Here is a 17,986-nt window from a genome sequence, read left to right as displayed (position 1 = left end):
CATTTCTTGGCTTGACTGTTTTCTGGGTGGAGTCTGCATGTCCTCCCTGTGTTTGTGTGGGTTTTTTCCTGGTACTCCGGTTTCCTCCCAAGTTTCAAAGACATGCATCTGGAGAGTTTCTCCCCTGGCCTCCTCTTGACTTCGTTCCAAGTTGGACTTTCACAATAAATAAATAACACCATGCATCTGCAAACTACGCTCAACTAAAGCAATCTGTTGCAAAGAAACTGATGGCAAGATAATACGTCCTAGTCAAGGAAAAGACTAACTTTTTGTCTTATTTAGTTACTCAGTTTACTATCAAGATGCGTTAAGTCAATGAAGGCCCAGACAGGTTTACACAGGTACATAAAGGGTATATAAAGGGTAAAACAAGCCTGAGGTCTAGCAAGACAGTCATTGAGGGGAGGAGTAGTTTTGTTTAAGATCAACAGCCAGATTGCTAAACTGATGTCATTAGGATTTATTTTTATTTATTTTATTTATTTTTATTTTACATTTGTTGACCAGGCTAGTCCAACTGGATACATGTCCATTTTCAGTAGAGGCCCAGGGAGATAAACTCCAGACTATGCTAAGTGACAATATTACAAAGAATAAATGAAATGACAAAAAAAAACCATCAATTAAAACATTAATATACATTATTTCTGTAGGTTAACAATTGTAGAAACTTCATGAAAAGAATCATGGGTACACAGTTTAGTAATACAATAGTTCTAGAAGCAAATGTTAAGGTTAAGGGGTTGACATTTGTCTTGTAGAAGAGTAGGAATAGTAAAATAGATTAAAACAGATTATTAGGTTTGTTCAGAATTATACACTCAAGTAAAACAGAATACATTCAAAGCTGAAATTCAGGTGCCTGGAGTAGGGGTAGGAGTAGGATTAATTAATTAATTAAGTAATTAATTGATTTAAATTAATTGTCTGGATGCTCAACATATTTAAGATATAGAAGCATACTGTATCCAAATTAATCTTGTTACTGCAAGCTAGTCACAGCAAAGTTAGTGTATTTCCCTTTCTAAAAAAAGGTATCACATGACTTTAGTCAATAGAAGAATAGCATAAAAAAATGAAGAACAGACAGTTCTTAACAAACCGTATCTAGGTTGCTGTCGGGCTATTCACTTTTAATAAAGTCACCATAAAGACGGCCCACCTCAGAAAGTCACTTTTCACTCTAGTAGATTTGTGGTTACTTCTGAGCCTCCTTTGGAAAGGGATGGACTCTAGGTTTATCCTAGAGGTGGTTCATTGGTCTTCTGCGATTCCCTTTATGAAGCACTACAGTCTCCAGAGCCTGACCTTGATGTGCATAAGCCATGCCTCAAGAGCTTCTAGATTCTGATTCTTCTCCATCCATCTCTTCCCACGTTATGGCAATTCTCCCATATAGTTACAGCTACTGCAAAGGTGGTCTAATAAAAAATAGTAGAATTTTGTAAATCAACTTATCATGACAGTAGATGTTTAAATAGATCACTATCATAGTATTAGCACATTCCTGCTTTCCTCTTTTTTCCTGCTGTTTCCTTGGCCAGGGTGGGGTACCATGCTTTATCTTTGCCTTCCTGAAAGACAATACTGTCTGATATGACCTAATTGTTATAGAGCTTCAGGCTTTAGCTTTCCCTTTTGGGCAAGAAAACTCTGATTTATTTAATGGCTGTTATATCAGCACATACCCTCATTCTAAAGAGGGTTGGGAGGGTGGCCGAATGGTTAAGGTGTTTGCCTTATAAACACAAGGTGCAGGGTTTGAGTCTCACAAGGGATAATTGGCTTGGCTTAAAATGGCTTGCAAGGGCAGTTAGCCTAGTACTACTCTATAAACCTATAAACCTATAAGTGTGGATATACAAGGTGCAAGAAGGAGACAAAAACTTGAAGACTGGATAGAAGTCTGATCCTTGGCAGGGCACATCCTGTATAGTTATGGCCACTGAAACAGTGATCTAATAAAGACCATCTAATGGTACTTAGGTGTCAATAAGGCCATTAATCTAGTTTGTACTTTACAGCTCTCTGCACAGGGTTAGGGACACTCCCCAACAGTGTGGTGGTGGTGGGGGCATTCCATGTCTCAAAAGCCAGTTTTCATTGACAGAACATAGTCTTATCTTAATCTATCCTCATCCTGCTTGCCACTTGACTGGCATCACACCTGAGTCGCATGGATCACTGAGTACACATTAGCTATACACAGATTTTTCATGCTGACTCTAACTAGGCTACATGGATCACCTGACCATCAGATACATGTTGGCTAACACCTCTCCTATATCAGGGGTGTGTCCCAGCAACCTCTGTTACCTGTGTGGTTCTAAGATTATTTATCTGAAATATCACTCACGGCATTCTGGATTACTTTTATTTAGGCTTCTCCCTGCTGATCAGTTTGCCAATGATGTTCTTAAAGGAAATATATGTTCCATAGCACTAAACATCGCAAGAAGGTTGGGAGAGTGGTCTAATGGTTAAGGTGTTTGCCTTACAAACACAAGGTGCAGGGTTTGAGTCTCACAAGGGATAATTGGCTAGGCTTACAATGGCTTGCAAGGGCAGTTAGCCAAGTACTAACCTATGAACATTCAAATTGCTCTGCCACAAAAACGTCATGATCCCGTGACAGGGAACAAGGGTTTTCCACACCCCTTCCCCTTTATAATGTCATTCTCCCTAGAGGAAAGATGGGGAAAGTTGAAGGAGTATGATTAGGAGTAACATTTTACCCATTTTGTGCATGGGTAGTGAATTATTTTCAAACTTCAGTGTGATTTCAAACAGACATCTGAACACAAGGATTCTCATACACATGCTAAATGGCAGAATTTCTTTGGACAATGATCAATGAATGACTTTGGAGGCACTTCAGACTTGTGATTGTAGATTCTGGATACACAGATGAAGAGAGATTACCATTTGTTAGTTGGTTGGTCAGACTTCATGGGTTGCTATTGGACCGATCCAAGAAACCCAAACATTTACTGAAGGTATCCTGAAAATATCTAGCAAGTGTTTTATGGGAAATTAATTCAACATCCACAACTAAAAAAGTGTCTCTGTTTTATATGGGCTAGAAGGTGGGATGAAGTCTGAACGGTTCTTGACAAAATTTTGATCAGCACTTTTTATAGCAGTGACTCTGCAACCCCCTTGTGGATACCAGAGGTGGGAATATGCTTTGTGATAAGTACATTAATCTTCCATGCAATGCTAGTAAAAGGTTGCATGGATTTTATTAAGAGATACTGATAAGACAGGAAAGAGCAGCTACTACATTTGCTAAAGCAAAGGCCATAAGTTGAAGGGGTATGATGAGCTTTCTCAGTCAGTGGAGAAGGTCTTTTGATGGCTTGTTTGAAAGTGATTCTGGAAAACTATCCTATGACTCTGGAGTAAAATGTCGTATGTTCTCCAGGCTTTTCTCAACAGGGTTAGAAAAACACTGACCTCAACGATGGGCACTGAGGTGAGTTGTAAGGAACACTTTGAGACTCCTGAATCCAGTGCACATGTCTTACTCTGATGAGGCAGTGTAAGAGGCAGACTGTGGAACTGGATCCACTTTGAGAGATGAGGTCTCTGCAGCAACTAAATACTCTCTGTTTTGACACATCTGAGAGAGTAGATGAATCTTGCACCAAAATGTCAAAGGCACTGGAAACAATAGATATGGTATACCTATCATGCCTTTTCACTGCTATGTGGATGATTGAGACAGTACCCTGGACTGGCAAATTGAGTTAGTGATTCTCATGTCCCAGGTGGATGTTTCTTTTTTTTTTGTTTGTTTTGGTTTTTTTTTATTTTTTTAATTTCAATGCATTGTTTAATAGTTTTGCTGCTTTCAGAGTGAAGGTTTGTTTTTGATTTTTTTTTTTGTTTGTTTTTTTTTTGTTTTTTTGTTTGAAAATCTTTTTATTTTATTATCTTATAGACAAACAAAACAAACCACAGAAGAACACTGTACAAACATCAACAAAAACTATATACAACTATACATTGCCCATATCATTCACAATATATACAACAGATAATAAATTAAGGAGATATAATACAAAAATGAAAAGTGTTTCAGGTTAAAAGACAATCAAAGAATACATTCCAAAAATTTTCAGAACAGAACTTGTGATTACCTTTATAACCAGGTGGATGTTTCTTAATGATTGAGCATAATCTACCAGCAGGCTTAAGAGAGAGTTGATGAGCATGGGAAGTTTGACTATGTAGGAATTCCAAATCCTCCAGACATACTAAAAGTTTTGACATTCTAGTGAGTGTGTATATGTGAGTGTCTGGGGGTTAGTGTTAAAAGGTGGTTAAGGTTGGGAATAGATGTTTGACTGCATGCGTGTGTGTGTGTGTGTGTGTGTGTGTGTGTGTGTGTGTGTGTGTGTGTGTGTGTGTGTGTGTGTGTGTGTGCGCTCGAGCACGCACACACATGCACTCTCAAATGTCCCGCATGCTCAATATTTAGTGACTGGGCACAGGCACTTTATGGTTTCGTAATGTTTAATATTCTACTGTTGTTACTGAGAATTTAGAGAAAACTTGCCAGTCTATTATCAGACACTTATTTTCTAATTACAGAGGTATCAAACTCTCCAACCTTCCTGTGAATGCATATGTCATGGTGCTGAAAAGTTGAGCCTGCTATCTGAGTGCAGCAGTACAGATTCTGTCATTGCCCTTCAACAGAGGGCTAGCTTTTTGTTCTTGCACAGATATCTGAGGTATCGAGGGTGTTTAGTGATAATGTCTATATGTGTCTTTTGGACTTGGAGAAAGCATTTGAAATACTTATTTTACAGGTATGCATTGCTGGAATATTCAGCAATGACATATTTTTTGTGTCAAGTACACAATACAATAATATTAGATTAACATCATTCTGATATTGTAGCCTGTCCACTTTAGATACCAGGTTAGACATGGTCAATGTTTGACATAGTTTTGTGCAATGGATTATTTTATGAGCTTCTAAGTGGCTTCATGTGGCTGAAGGTTTAATCATTCAGTTTCCATTTGCCTGCTGTGTGATTCTTAGCAAATCACTTAATGCAAATGTGCTTCCAGGTTTCCCAGAAAAGGGTATTATACCTAGTGGGTTATCCAATGGTGCTCCCGGGTTTCCCAGAAAGGGTATTATACCTAGTGGATTATCCAAAGGTGCACCCAGGTTTCCCAGAAAAGGGTATTATACCTAGTGGATTATCCAAAGGTGCTCCAAGGTTTCCCAGAAAAGAATATTATACCTAGTGGGTTTACCTGGTTAACAAATGAATAAAAATAATAATAATCAATCAATTTATAATCATAAATCAATATATTATGCTACTCATCACAGAAAATGTATTATGCCTAAAGAAATATCTATATATAATACATCATATTAAAGACAACAAAAATTGAGTGATACAATATGCACCTGAAACAACTTCTCATTATAAAGGGAGTGAAGCAAATTTCAGTTTAAAATCAAAAGTTAAATTACTCCAAATGTAATTAGCAGTGTAATTTTCTCCCTTTATATTGCTTAATGAAGAAAGATTCAGCATAAGAGTGTACTATATTTATGTAATGTATTTGAAATGACATGTTCCTGTTGTTATGAGAAAGGGGTTGAAAAACTTTATGTAAAGATGTTTGCATTTGTTTCTGACATAAATGAACAATTTTGACAAATAAGTTGTCCACTGATAAGCAAATATCACATCTGGATAATTTTGTATTTATTTTTTTCCTTGCCCAAGGTATTTTCAGTTTTGATTCTGATACAGCAAAGATATCCTGGCGAACCAGATTAATTGTCGGAGCTTTTCTCCTTCTCTGTGTCATCCTACTGATGGGAATTGTAGCTATCGCAGTGATGTGTAAGTTTAGGCAAATGTAACTTTTATTAAAATGTAAAATGAAAAGTATGCTGTAGACTGCATGTACAAAATTAGGACAAATTACAAGCAGCTGCTACCACTTCTAGTATCTTGATCTAGTATAAAATGTACTGTTATTCATATATTTGTGTTGCAAGATGTAAGGAGCTATAGATAAGATAATGCTAAGTTTCTTGGTGTGCATGCATACCTGAAGCAAGCCATGAATGTAAAGGTGCATTTCACATCAACTAGGTTTTAATATAGCAGAAGGAGTAGTTTTGACAGACACAAACCAAAACACATAATAATACATGTGGACACGCAGACATTTAAAAAATATATCAATCTATAATTTAATTTGGTTGTACAACAACAAAAGGAGAAAGGTACTGTATCCATTGGTATCCAGAACACATAACACATTCTGCACCAGCTACATAGTACAGACTGTTTTTTTTTTTCTTATCTGACTAAAGATTTAACCACAGGAGCTTCCTTAGTTATTACCGCCCATAGTGCTGGGAAAGTAAGTACCATCGGCCAAAGAGGCATCCAAAGACAGAGTGGATATTGTCAATGAATTCCATACTTTTACAAAATTGGGTTGTGTGCAGGTTTGTAGGAAATGTAGTGCCAGCCTCTCTCGCCCTTTTGTATGGCTTAGATTTCAAGATTTATCTGTTGTGTGCTGACTGAAAGCATGAATGGCCCCATTGTAAGCAGCAATAGCATTTGGTCTTCACCAGAGTACATTTTTGTTCTGCACAACCCTATTTCCACTACTCTGCCCAATACAGCAGAAGAGGCCACTGACTACTGAAGCCTGTTTGCCAACCCCCATTTAAAGCCTGCTCTTTGGTTCTGGCTGGTTAATTTTTTTTTTTTTTAGGTTCATAGGTAGTTACTAGGTTATTGATCTGAAGGTCTTTATAATCCTAGCCTTGTGTACCCAACATAATACTAGAGAAAGCCAATATAAAGGATCTTGCCAAAACTCGAGATCTTAGTTAGCAATGACTGCCCATATCTAGGAGGTTATAGGTGAAATTCCCAGCAGGATTTCATGGCTTCCCATTCAGTCATCCAGGCTACACTTAACCAGGGTCATAGAGGGGCCTTACTTGATGTGAACTGGTAGCCTATTCCAGAGGAGTGGCAACCTCTGACAAACATATCTCTCTCTCCAGGCCAAGTTAAGGTCCTTGGAGCAGGTAACCCTTGTCCCATTTGACTTGTGGATGTGCAGTATTTCCATTAGGTTTGGATCCAAGGTTGCTCTGTAGGCCAGGCACAAGTCTCCTCTATGTAGTCTGTATGCTACTGAGTACAGTGACAGTGACTTCAGTCTGCCAGTGTATGAATAACCTGAATTTTTAACCTGAATTGTTGGTGTTGCAGTTGCTACTCCACCAATAGGTCATACAAAATAAAGAAAATTTCTTTTAAGAAGAAAAAAAACAGCTACAGCAGTAAAATGCATTGGACATAAAGTGCATCCAAGAGAACTGCAGAAAAACAAATGTGTCAGGTACTCAAGAAATGCCAACATGCTCCAAAAGCATGAAGGAATCACACAGATGTGAAATCCATTGTCTAATTCATATTATTTTATTAAAGCAGAACAGCAAGTAACTGAAATGACTCATATTTGGCCCACCTAATCACAAAAGGGTTTGCATCCAGATCAAAAGAGGTCATTGTGCCCCTCTACTCATCACTCATCAGACCCATCATAGAGTACAACACCCCATTTGGGATATACCTTACAAGACACCTGCAATAGCTGGAAAGACCACAGAAGTACCTCACCAAGAGGATCACTGGCCTCAAACAGATGCCGTATGCAGCCCGACTGAAGAAACTCCAGCTGTACTTGGTTGCATACCGCCTACTCAGAGGTGATCTCTGCCTGACATACAAGGCCATGTCCAACCTGGAATTGATGGACATGCTCCACCTAAAGAAAACCTAACCCCCCCTCGAGCCACACGCTCTAGGGATCTAAACCTCACCACAACAATAAATAGGATGTGCTGGAGGGCTAGATTCCTGTCACAGAGACTTCCCATGCTTTGGAACAAGATTCCAATCTACATTAGGCAGAGCTCCTCGCTAACACTCTTCAAGAGAAACCTTGACGAGTGGATGGGAAACAGAAAGTTTACCCTGGGGATCACTTCAGTGGCTCTGCTGGACAGAGGCACAGGTAACTAATCTAAGGGGCTGGCGAAAGCAAACACATTCTGACTAGGTTTATAAATGCCTTCGGGCAGATAACCTAGTACCTACCTATGAACCTATGAATCTATATGCAGACATGAGCCATATACCATAGATGTACTGGACACCTGGTTTGTTTCTTTTGTAATGATCATTTTATAATGCGTTCTTTGCTGCAGCTCTCCAGCAGTATATCTACGAGTTGTAATCAGAGTCAAGTCTGAAGGTTTTAATATTAACACCATGCTAAATATTAATAGTACCCCTAATTTCCTTTTGTGCAAAAGCATTATTTGTTGTACTTAGCATTGTCTGTTTACGGACACTCTTTTTTATTACTGCCACATCTGATCAAGCTTTAGTTGTGACTTTACATCCATGAATGTTTGCAGTCCTGTTCTATTTCCACATTGCATCTGTCTGTACATTTTTTTAAGTTTGTTGTCATGATGTTTGTGATCCTTGGGTTGTTGTTACTTACAATGCAAAATTACCAACTGCCATATAATATTATATTTTGCTGGTGTTTTTATTTTTATTCCTAACAGCCGTGTCTTATTTCCCCTCAGATTTGAAGAAGTTCATTCCCCATGTAGGATGAAAGCGTATTCACACATGCATGCCTAGTTTTCACCATCTTGCTTGTCTGGTATAAACATTATTCAGAGTTAGCTTTATCTACATTGGCTGATGGCACTGCAAGTTGCCATCTGATTTGAGGCCACTGTATTGGTTACAGTATTTTTCACTAGACCTCTTGCTGGTCTTAGCATGAAGAAGTGTTTTTTTTTTCTGTGTGTGCTTTTCAAATCTTAATGAGTCTGATGTAAGGCATTTCATACTGAAGCTGTGATCTGATGAAGACCACAAATGCAAGCGAAAGTACTCATTAGATTTACTTATTTATTTATTTATTTATTTATTTATTTATTTCCAGTTTGATGACAAGGGAAGTCCACTGAGCCCAGGGGGCCCATTTTCAGTGGAGGCCCGGGGAGATAAGCTCTGCAGTAAAAATACAGTTAAAGAAAGAGAAATGTATAATAAAAAGAAGCAGCTAGAAATAGCAATGCAAACCAAAGAAAATTATGTACAATACTTACATAGCACAAAAATATCGGGTCCATATTATTTTAGCAAACAATGAATTGCGAACGCTGTATAGTCAAAAGTCATTACGCAAAATGACAAAATACCGAAAGCACAGAAAAGTGATTTTTTTTTTTCCTAGGGAAAAAAAATCACTGGGCCGTTTTCAGAACTTTGCCTTTTCCTCTACTGTGTTGCGATCTCGGAGTTGGTATATTTAAGTAGGGGGGTGTGGGGCGAAGCCCCCAACTTTGTTTTGATTTTTTTTTTTCAGATCAGTGATTTTTTTTCCCCTGGGAAAAAAATCGCTGATCCGTGTGTTCAACATTTTTTGGGGATTGTTGGTCGATTATATAGCATTGCAATTCAGTGTGTTTGCTTATATAATATAGACCCAAAATATCATGTGATTTAGAATACGAGTACATTTCAGAGTATAAGAGAAAAATTATTTACAATATTTACAGGGTGCAAAAAACTGTGTGGAAATTATCAAACATTGAGAAGCTATCATGCTTATAAGAAGCCAAGATGCACTGGAGGTAAGAAAGCTAGATTGGGAGAATGAAGTTGCATTTCAATTTAGAAAAGAGGTAGGAGTGAAGCTCAGTTTTAAAGTTGTCAGTGTTCTGCATTGTTCTTAGGGAGGAGGGGAGAGAATTCCATTTCTTGACCAAAGAAAAAAAGAGGAGGAGTTGTCCAGTGGAACGAATAAGTTTGTGGGCAATGACTAAGTTTTGTTGTTCAGATCTGAGAGTTCTATTTGGGGTATATAGGGGTAGGATGTTAGTGAGTGTGGGGCATTTGGTGGGGATGAATATTAGCCAGTGAGCTGTAGTGAGATGGATGTAGTCCAGGTATTTGGGGAGTTCTAACCAGTTCAGAGAGTGAAGGGCACTACAATAATGGGAGGAATATTTGGCTTTCGTGACAAATTTAGTAATTTTGTTGTAACAACTTTCAAGTTTAGAAGAGATGGAGGAGGATAGATTGGTTAATAAGGGAACACCATACATTAGGGAGGGAAGGAGATAAGTAGAGGCAAGAATTTGTCTAGTAGAAGGAGAGAGGAAGTGATTTATTCTGTATAGCATGCCCAGTTGTTGATGGGTTTTTTTTGATATTTTGCTGAATGTGGGTATCGAACTTTAGGTGTTAATCTATAGTTACACTGAGTAATTTAGTGAAAGGAATGACTTCAATAGGTGAATTGTTTTGGCTTAGGACTTGGAAGGATGATTTGTCATATGGGAAGATTTTTGAGGTTGGGAATAGTAGTATTTTGGATTTGTTAGCACTGAGAGAAAGGTGGTTTTGGAGCATCCAGGACTCAGTGATTGAGAAGGCAGTCCGGGTCCTGATTAGAAGTTCGGGGAGGTTGGTGGCAGAGCAGATTAAAGTTGAGTCATCTGCATATTGTATGACTTTGGCATTAGGGAAAGCAGAGTGAAAATTATTGATAAAGATATTGAACATCATTGGACCCAGAATGGATCCCTGGGGTACTCCAGTGGGGGTGAGTAGAAAAGGAGATGCCTTTTCTCTATTTTACAGCCTGAGATCTATCAGACAAGTAACTAGAAAACCAGGATAGTGTGTTTTGGGAAAGATTTAGATTTGAAAGATAGCTCAGAAGATGGGTATGAGAAACAGTATCAAAAGCTTTAGAGAGGTCTAACAGAATATTTGATGCTATTTTCCCAGAGTCACGGTCTTGGTTGACTGTATCTAAGAAAGAGAGTTGTTCTATTATAGTGCTATGCCCAGGTCAAAAACCATGTTGGGTTGGGGTAAGAAGTTGGTTTTGAGTTAGGAAAGGCGAATGTTGTAGGTGAATACATTTTTCTAGGATCTTGGAGACTGGAGGAGAGGAGAGCTATGGGGCAGAAGTGTGAGTTATTATTGTTTTTGCCTCCTTTATGGAGAGGTAGAATAAAGGCTGCATGCCATAATTTGGGGATATAGGATTCCTGTATGTATCTATTGATTAAGATGCTGATAGGGAGTGTGATTCCATCAGCAGCAGACTTGAAGAAGAAGGATGGGATGTTGTCAGGGGCATTGGAGCAGGGTTTAAGTTTGGCGAAAAGTCTTTTTATGTAGTTAGTGGAGACTGGTTTGAGCTCGAACATGGGGGGAGAGTTGGGGTCAGTGGGCAGGGGTGAGGATATAGATGAGGGAAAATGCAGAGGGGGGTTATTTTTAAGAAAAGTCTTGGTTAGTTCTGCTATTGAGTTGATGAAGAAGGCGTTGAATAAAGAGGCTATTTCTTGATCAGATTTGCTGGGGTCTGGTCGGAGATTGTTTTTGGTGCCTGTGTTGAGAAGTGAGTTTATTGAGTTCCAGAATTGCCTTTGATATTTAGTGTGGTTGGACTGGAGTTTAATGTAATACTATTTTTTGTCTCTGATAATTTGTTTTTTTGCAAGGTTACGGAGCTGATTATATTGAAGAAGGGTTTCAGGGAGTTTATTTTTTTGGTAAAGTTTCCAGGATTTGTCTCTTTGATGCATAATGTGTTTGGTGTCTTTAGTTAGCCAAGGGACAGTTTTGTTTTTTATTCTTCTTGTTCTTGAAGGTACTAGGAAGTTTAGAGTATTTCTAGCCCAACGGTTCCTGGAGTTCATAAATTCAAATGCCATGGAACAGCTAGTCACTGTTCCACGATGAGGAAAAAATATACATCATCTCATTCACAAACATGGGGACAATGCCTTCTATGAATACCTCCAGGACTGCATGGATCAGGCAATCCCAAATAAAACAGAGACTTTTGAAACTCCCAGATATGCTCAGAATTAGTCCAAAATGATACAAAAAACACTCAACCCACAGACAGTGTATCCTCCCAGACATCTCGAAACAGTCACCAAGGCCATTGATGAGGAAAAGGCAGTCCATATACTACCCCTTGACCAAATGTAAACCCATATGTCACATAGGTGGCAATCCACTAAGCACAGAAGAGGTTATCAAGGACCTGGGGAGGTTGGTTGACAGTGGCTCTTTTTTGACACTCACGCTTAAAAGTGGTTAGAGAACCTTCTTCATTGCCCACCTGATCATGAAGGATTCTATTCAGTCGCATACCTGTGGAATAAAATCCTAAGAAGGTGGAGTTGAAATAGTCAATGGCATTGTCAAGTGGAAGAGTTTTTATAATGTTCCAATTCATTTGTTTGATGGAATTGGAGAAAGTATTGGGGTCAAAGTTACTGAGATTATGAGTGATTATGTGCCGATGTTGATGTAGGGAGGAGGAGGAAGCTCAATGGATGAAGGCTGGGAGATGGTCACCTATGAAGTCAGGAATGTTTCCAGAGTAGGTGATTTTGTTTGGATGGGAAACTAGGATCCAGTCAAGAGTGGATCCTGGGGGGTTTATTTTGTTGGGTCTGGTAATAGAATGAGTTACTTGTGTAAAGTTGAAGAGATGGATAGATATGGAGTGTGTGGGATTATTGATTTTGTTCCAATCTATATTTTACATCACATAGTATGTAAATCTCAAGGTTAATTTTAGTTGAAGCCCAAAAGAGTGTATCTTCAAGGGTTGAGGTGTTATTTCCAGGTGGGATATAGAGGGCGATGATACAGGGGCTTTTATGATTTATTCATTTTTAGTAATCCTGCAACTAGTTCTGCATTACTGAATTGAGGAATGGGATTTGGGAGAGGAATTATGGTGAGAAGGTTAGAGTAGATTAAGGCAACACCTCTGCCTTTTCTGTTTAAGCGGTCACATCTCAGAGCTTGAAATCCAAAGGGTAAGAATACAGAGTCAGAGATGTGGGATTTGAGCTGTGTCTCAGAGATGGCAAGAACGTCAAGTTGGTTGTGGCTTAGCCATGCTTGGAAGAGAGATATTTTGTTGGAGACTTTGGCTGTTGATTGTAAATAGTTTAAGGTTCCTATGTGTGTGTGTGTGTGTGGGGGGGGGGCAGAGTGGCTTGAGAGTGGAGCATTGTTGTCTGAGGATGGGTTGGGTCCTGGGTTAGAGTGAATGTCCCCTGCAAGGAAGAGGATGTTAAAAAAAATAATACTAGTGACAAACATATTTCCAATGACTGCTCATTTCTTAGCTTTTGGATAATTGTACTGCTAATTCTCATTTTTTTTTCACAAGGATCAGTGCCTTACTGTCTGGATTTATATTGCATACGCATTCAGTTTAGTTGTAAGTTTCTTTATCAGCACAGTTAATTAAATACACAAAGATCACACTGTGTTATATAAAATGAAAATCTTTCTGTTGTGTTAATTTTTTGCTAATATTTCAAGAATCTGAATAGTAACATAAATACTAATTTAACAGAAAAGCACAGTACTGCTGTTACTTGAACTGTGTTAAGGTTATGTTCAGCATGTCATTTAAACTTGCTCATCTTCAAGTTCCAATGTATATATATGTGATGAGATCAAACAAGGAATAGAAGAAACTCACCTAAGGCAAAGTTATGGCATGAGCAGATACTGAAAAAAGGTTTAAAGCTAAGGATGTTTTTGGTAACTGGATGGTAATATAAAGTCATGCATATTACATTACTCAACAGAGGCAAATAAAAGAGAAGAAAGAGATTGCCCTGCTTATCATTTACATGTCATCTTTACATTCTGTCAGCCTAGTTCATTTACATGGATTTAGTGTACTCTTTAGGCTGGGTGCTACTCAGGTCATGGACTTTGAAAAGACTAGTAACCCCAGTTATGCAAGCACTATCTGTTTCAGTGAAGAAAAGTATACTGCATAATATAACCTTCTCTGAATTATACACAGCACTTTATTTTTTTATAACAAAAATTCTTTATTAATAGTGCATCTCCATGGTGCAGAGGTATGAACCTCTTACTGTGCCCCAGGGAACACATGTTCAGTTTCAGAACTGGCTGTGGAGGGGCGTTTTTTGATGCAGGGAGTGAGTAGCCAATGTCAGCTCACCATATTAGGGGAGGGGGTAGCATAAGCTTTCTGTAAAAAGGGGCATATTAGCTTGGTGAGCTCTGCCCAGCATAAATGGTGAAATGCTCAATCCAAAGGTTGCACATGAGTGAAAGCTTGAAAACATCTTCCAAGAGCAGCAAATGCAAAGATTATCAGGCTGCTACAGAGACAGAAGGTAAGGCGTACTCCCCCAAGAGCAGCAAATGCAAAGATTATCAGGCTGCTACAGAGACAGAAGGTGAGGCATACTCCCCCAAGAGCAGCAAATGCAAAGCTCGTCAGGCTGCTGCAGGGACAGAAGGTGAGGCACACTCCCCCAAGAACAGCAAATGCAAAGCTCGTCAGGCTGCTGCAGGGACAGAAGGTAAGGCATATTCCCCCAAGAGCTGCAAATGCAAGCCTCATCAGGCTGCTGCAGGGATAGAAGGTAAGGCATACTCCCCCAACAGCAGCAAATGCAAAGCTTCTCATGCTGCTGCAAGGATAGAAGGTGAGGCATACTCCCCCAAGAACAGCAAATGCAAAGCTTATCAGGCTGCTGCAAGGACAGAAGTTGAGGCACACTCCCCCAAGAGCTGCAAATGCAAAGCTCGTCAGGCTGCTGAGAGGACAGAAGGTGAAACCTACTCCCGAATAGCATGAGGTTGCACCAGTATCATCAGACTCCTCACTGACTCTAGACATGGATCAAGTAGAGCCCAGGAAAGGCAAGGGCCAGTCCATTAGACACATTAGGCAAGAGGATCTGCTGTTGGCAACTGATAGTCAACTGTAGGGAGAAAAAAATATTTTATTCAGATTCAAGACAACTTATATAACTTACAGTGATGTCAACCTAGAGAATAGTTGTGCTTCTGACTCTATCCCATTGAATATCAGATTTTTATATCTTAAAGAAGTAAGGTTTGGGGGGTTTCTGCATTTTGTAATGTACATTAAGAAGCAATGACAATAATGATGCCTGTTGCATGGAAGAAACCAGATAAGTCAGTTAAAGAAAAAAGTGCTAGAGTTATAGTTAATGGATGTAGAATATATTATAAATGGCATTAAGTTAGCAGTGCATGGTAAAGGCTTCAAGAATGAATTACCAGCAGGGATATCTGATAAAGTCTTTGTCAAACACTTCTGGCAGAATTTAAAAGAAGCATGCACAGAGTAACTGCTAAATGTGATAATATTTTATTGCAGAGGCCAAAGAGAGAGATGCAGAGATGACAGATGCTTTGAATTCACATGATAAAGGCATTGTGGGGTTGCAAAAAAAAAGGAATTAAAAGAGAGGGGTGCCTATGTATTATCTGAAATAGAACTTAATAATGGAAATAAAATCCACAAACCACTATGACACCAAATAATCCAAAAGGTACAGTACCGGTGAAGCAATAATACAACCACTTTATTCAGCGACACAGCGAACAAATTTTAGACAACTGAAAGTTTGCTACCTTTGGTTTTTTTTAATTAAAATATTGTATTGATATTTATATTATGTATTAGTATTTTTATTACTATCTGTTATTACTATTACTATTACTATCTATTATTACTATCTGTTATGGCTTTAGAATAACATGTCATATAGGATAGATATTAGGAGCAACTTTGCACAGTTAATTTAATTTAAATGCATAATTTAATAACAAAAATTTTTTTGAGCAACAGATATATAAATATATATATATTTACTTATATTCATTGAATTTAATTTTAAAGTGATGCATTTTTATAAGTTTATTAGATATGTTTTTTTAAAAAAAGTTAATGAAATTTTGGCGCCAAAAAGTGTATATAATGAATCACTTAATGGGTTTAATTGATTCTGATGAAGTCCACGATCCTGTGGATGAAAGCACTTAATCATTTTGCACACACTTGGATTTTTATACAATAGCTTGGTTTGGTGTGCTTTATTATTTGTTCGCTGTGTCGCTGAATAAAGTGGTTGTATTATTGCTTCACCGGTACTGTACCTTTTGAATTTTTTGGTGTCACTGAAATAGAACTTCTTAAAGAGAAGTAATGGAACCATGAGGATAGAGACAGACAGAAAATATATTAGTTATCCATGCACCAGAAAAACAAAACAAAGCAAAAAAAGCAGGGCTGCATGTTTTTCTTTGTGGCAGAGGAACTGTCTGGGTGGAATGGATTGCATGTAGGTTTAGCCAGAGATAAAACAAAAGGTTTCTTGTTCCTGTCTTGGATAATCAGCCAGTGCATAAAGTAGTACATTCAGAGACTTTCATGGTGAAAGATCAGATACTGTCATGACTTTCTCAACTAGGCAAGCAATATAAAGTAGGTAATGATTAAAGTGCACATAGTCAGTGACAAAGAGCATGCATTTTGGGCTCCATGAAGAGATACAGAATGAGAAAACAAAATTTCGTACATTTTGTCCAGCACTTTCCCTGGTGCTCTTCTAACATGGATTTACAACTTCTCAGGTTCACAGAAACAATGGCTGCTATGCAAGAATATACATCACTGGAAAATGGAGTCTGGGACAAATGGTCAAGAAGAAGTGATCAAGAAAGGCAGTTAAAATAATAAACACCCTGAAGTTAGTTTATTATGTAAACTGAAACAGTTTGACGATAGTTTACTGTCTTCAAAGCTTATGTGACTTATCAGAGGAATTCTCTAAGCAGCATGATTAATTGCACAGGCTGGTGAACTGCAGAATATTGGAATGGATAATGATGTGTTTGTAAACTTTCTATCAGTGACAGGACCAAAGCTAATTTATCTACAGTGCTATTTCAATGGTAAGAAGTTTAAGTTTATTGCAAATTTGTGATTTGTGGTTGAGCTATGGGAGAAGCTTCAACAATTCTGCTTAAACTCATTGGGTAACAGAACATGAGCTTTATGTAGAGGTCAGATGGACTTTGATAAATGTATGATAGCTGGGTTAAGTGCATCAAAAATATCAGTTTTATGTTAATGATGTGTCTGAAGTATTGGTAACTAGATTAGAAAATAAAGATACATCTTGTTTTGAAATATTGTGTTTATACTAGACTGTCATGTTTGTGTTGTTCTATAGCAAATATATTAATAAAAAAAGAAAAGAAATGTTTTCAGCCATGTCTACATAAAGGTGACATAACTAAGTCTGAGTTTTGAATAGAAGAGGATGACTGGTTGGGGGGAATAGAGTTGACACCTTCTGAGGAGGGGAGTATATTTGTCTTCCTCCCTTGCTATCAACAAATATCACTGCAGTCATGGATCTTTTTGACATGTTTAGTGAGTTGCCTACATTTGGTACATATACAAATATGTTACTGCTTATTAATTATGTTGTTTTGGGGGCCCAACAAATTATCTATGTTTTATGTTTTGAATATTGTTTTTATTATAGTTGCATATATATATGTGTGTGAGTGTGTGTAACATTTTGACCATCTTCAGATTTTCTATAAAATAAGGAATATAGTAAATATTTTAGAATATGGTTATGACATAATCTTAAATATGCTGTTAATAAGACTTATGGGTACTGAAAAAGAAGTAAAAGTATGAATTTTGCAAATGAGAAATGTTTAAGTTAGAGTTTGATTAAAAGATACAGGCTTTGTATTTTATGTTCTCCATTTGTCATTGTATTCCTTTTAAGCATTTCTCACATATATTCCTGTAGAATTTTTGGGGTAGCTAAAATATAATGGCCAGCTGTTTAGGTCAGATTAAAAAAAGAACAGTGTGGTGACAGCAGGGTGGCAGAGGCCACAGTATCTTGATCGACTATACTGCATCCCCCAGATGACATCATCAAATGGATTGGGGAGCACCTAAACCAATGCTTTACAATGCTGAGATACTGAACTGAATGGAGTGTCAC

General features: G+C 38.0%; 1 protein-coding gene across 1 annotated transcript in view; it reads left to right on the top strand.

Moving 5' to 3' along the window:
* LOC122808718 (low affinity immunoglobulin epsilon Fc receptor-like) overlaps positions 1-17,986 on the top strand; it is a 288,004-nt gene that overhangs the window by 50,338 nt on the left and 219,680 nt on the right. The window contains exon 2 of the mRNA XM_044079710.1: positions 5,763-5,882. Coding sequence (XP_043935645.1) covers positions 5,763-5,882 — 120 coding nt within the window. The remainder of the gene's footprint in view (positions 1-5,762; positions 5,883-17,986) is intronic.

This window comes from Protopterus annectens, chromosome 8.part0 (assembly GCF_019279795.1).
Source record: "Protopterus annectens isolate FY-2018-M chromosome 8.part0, PAN1.0, whole genome shotgun sequence".
Taxonomy (NCBI): Eukaryota; Metazoa; Chordata; order Ceratodontiformes; family Protopteridae; genus Protopterus; species Protopterus annectens.
Note: the sequence above shows the minus strand (reverse complement) of the source record. Positions and strands in the feature narration are given on the sequence as shown.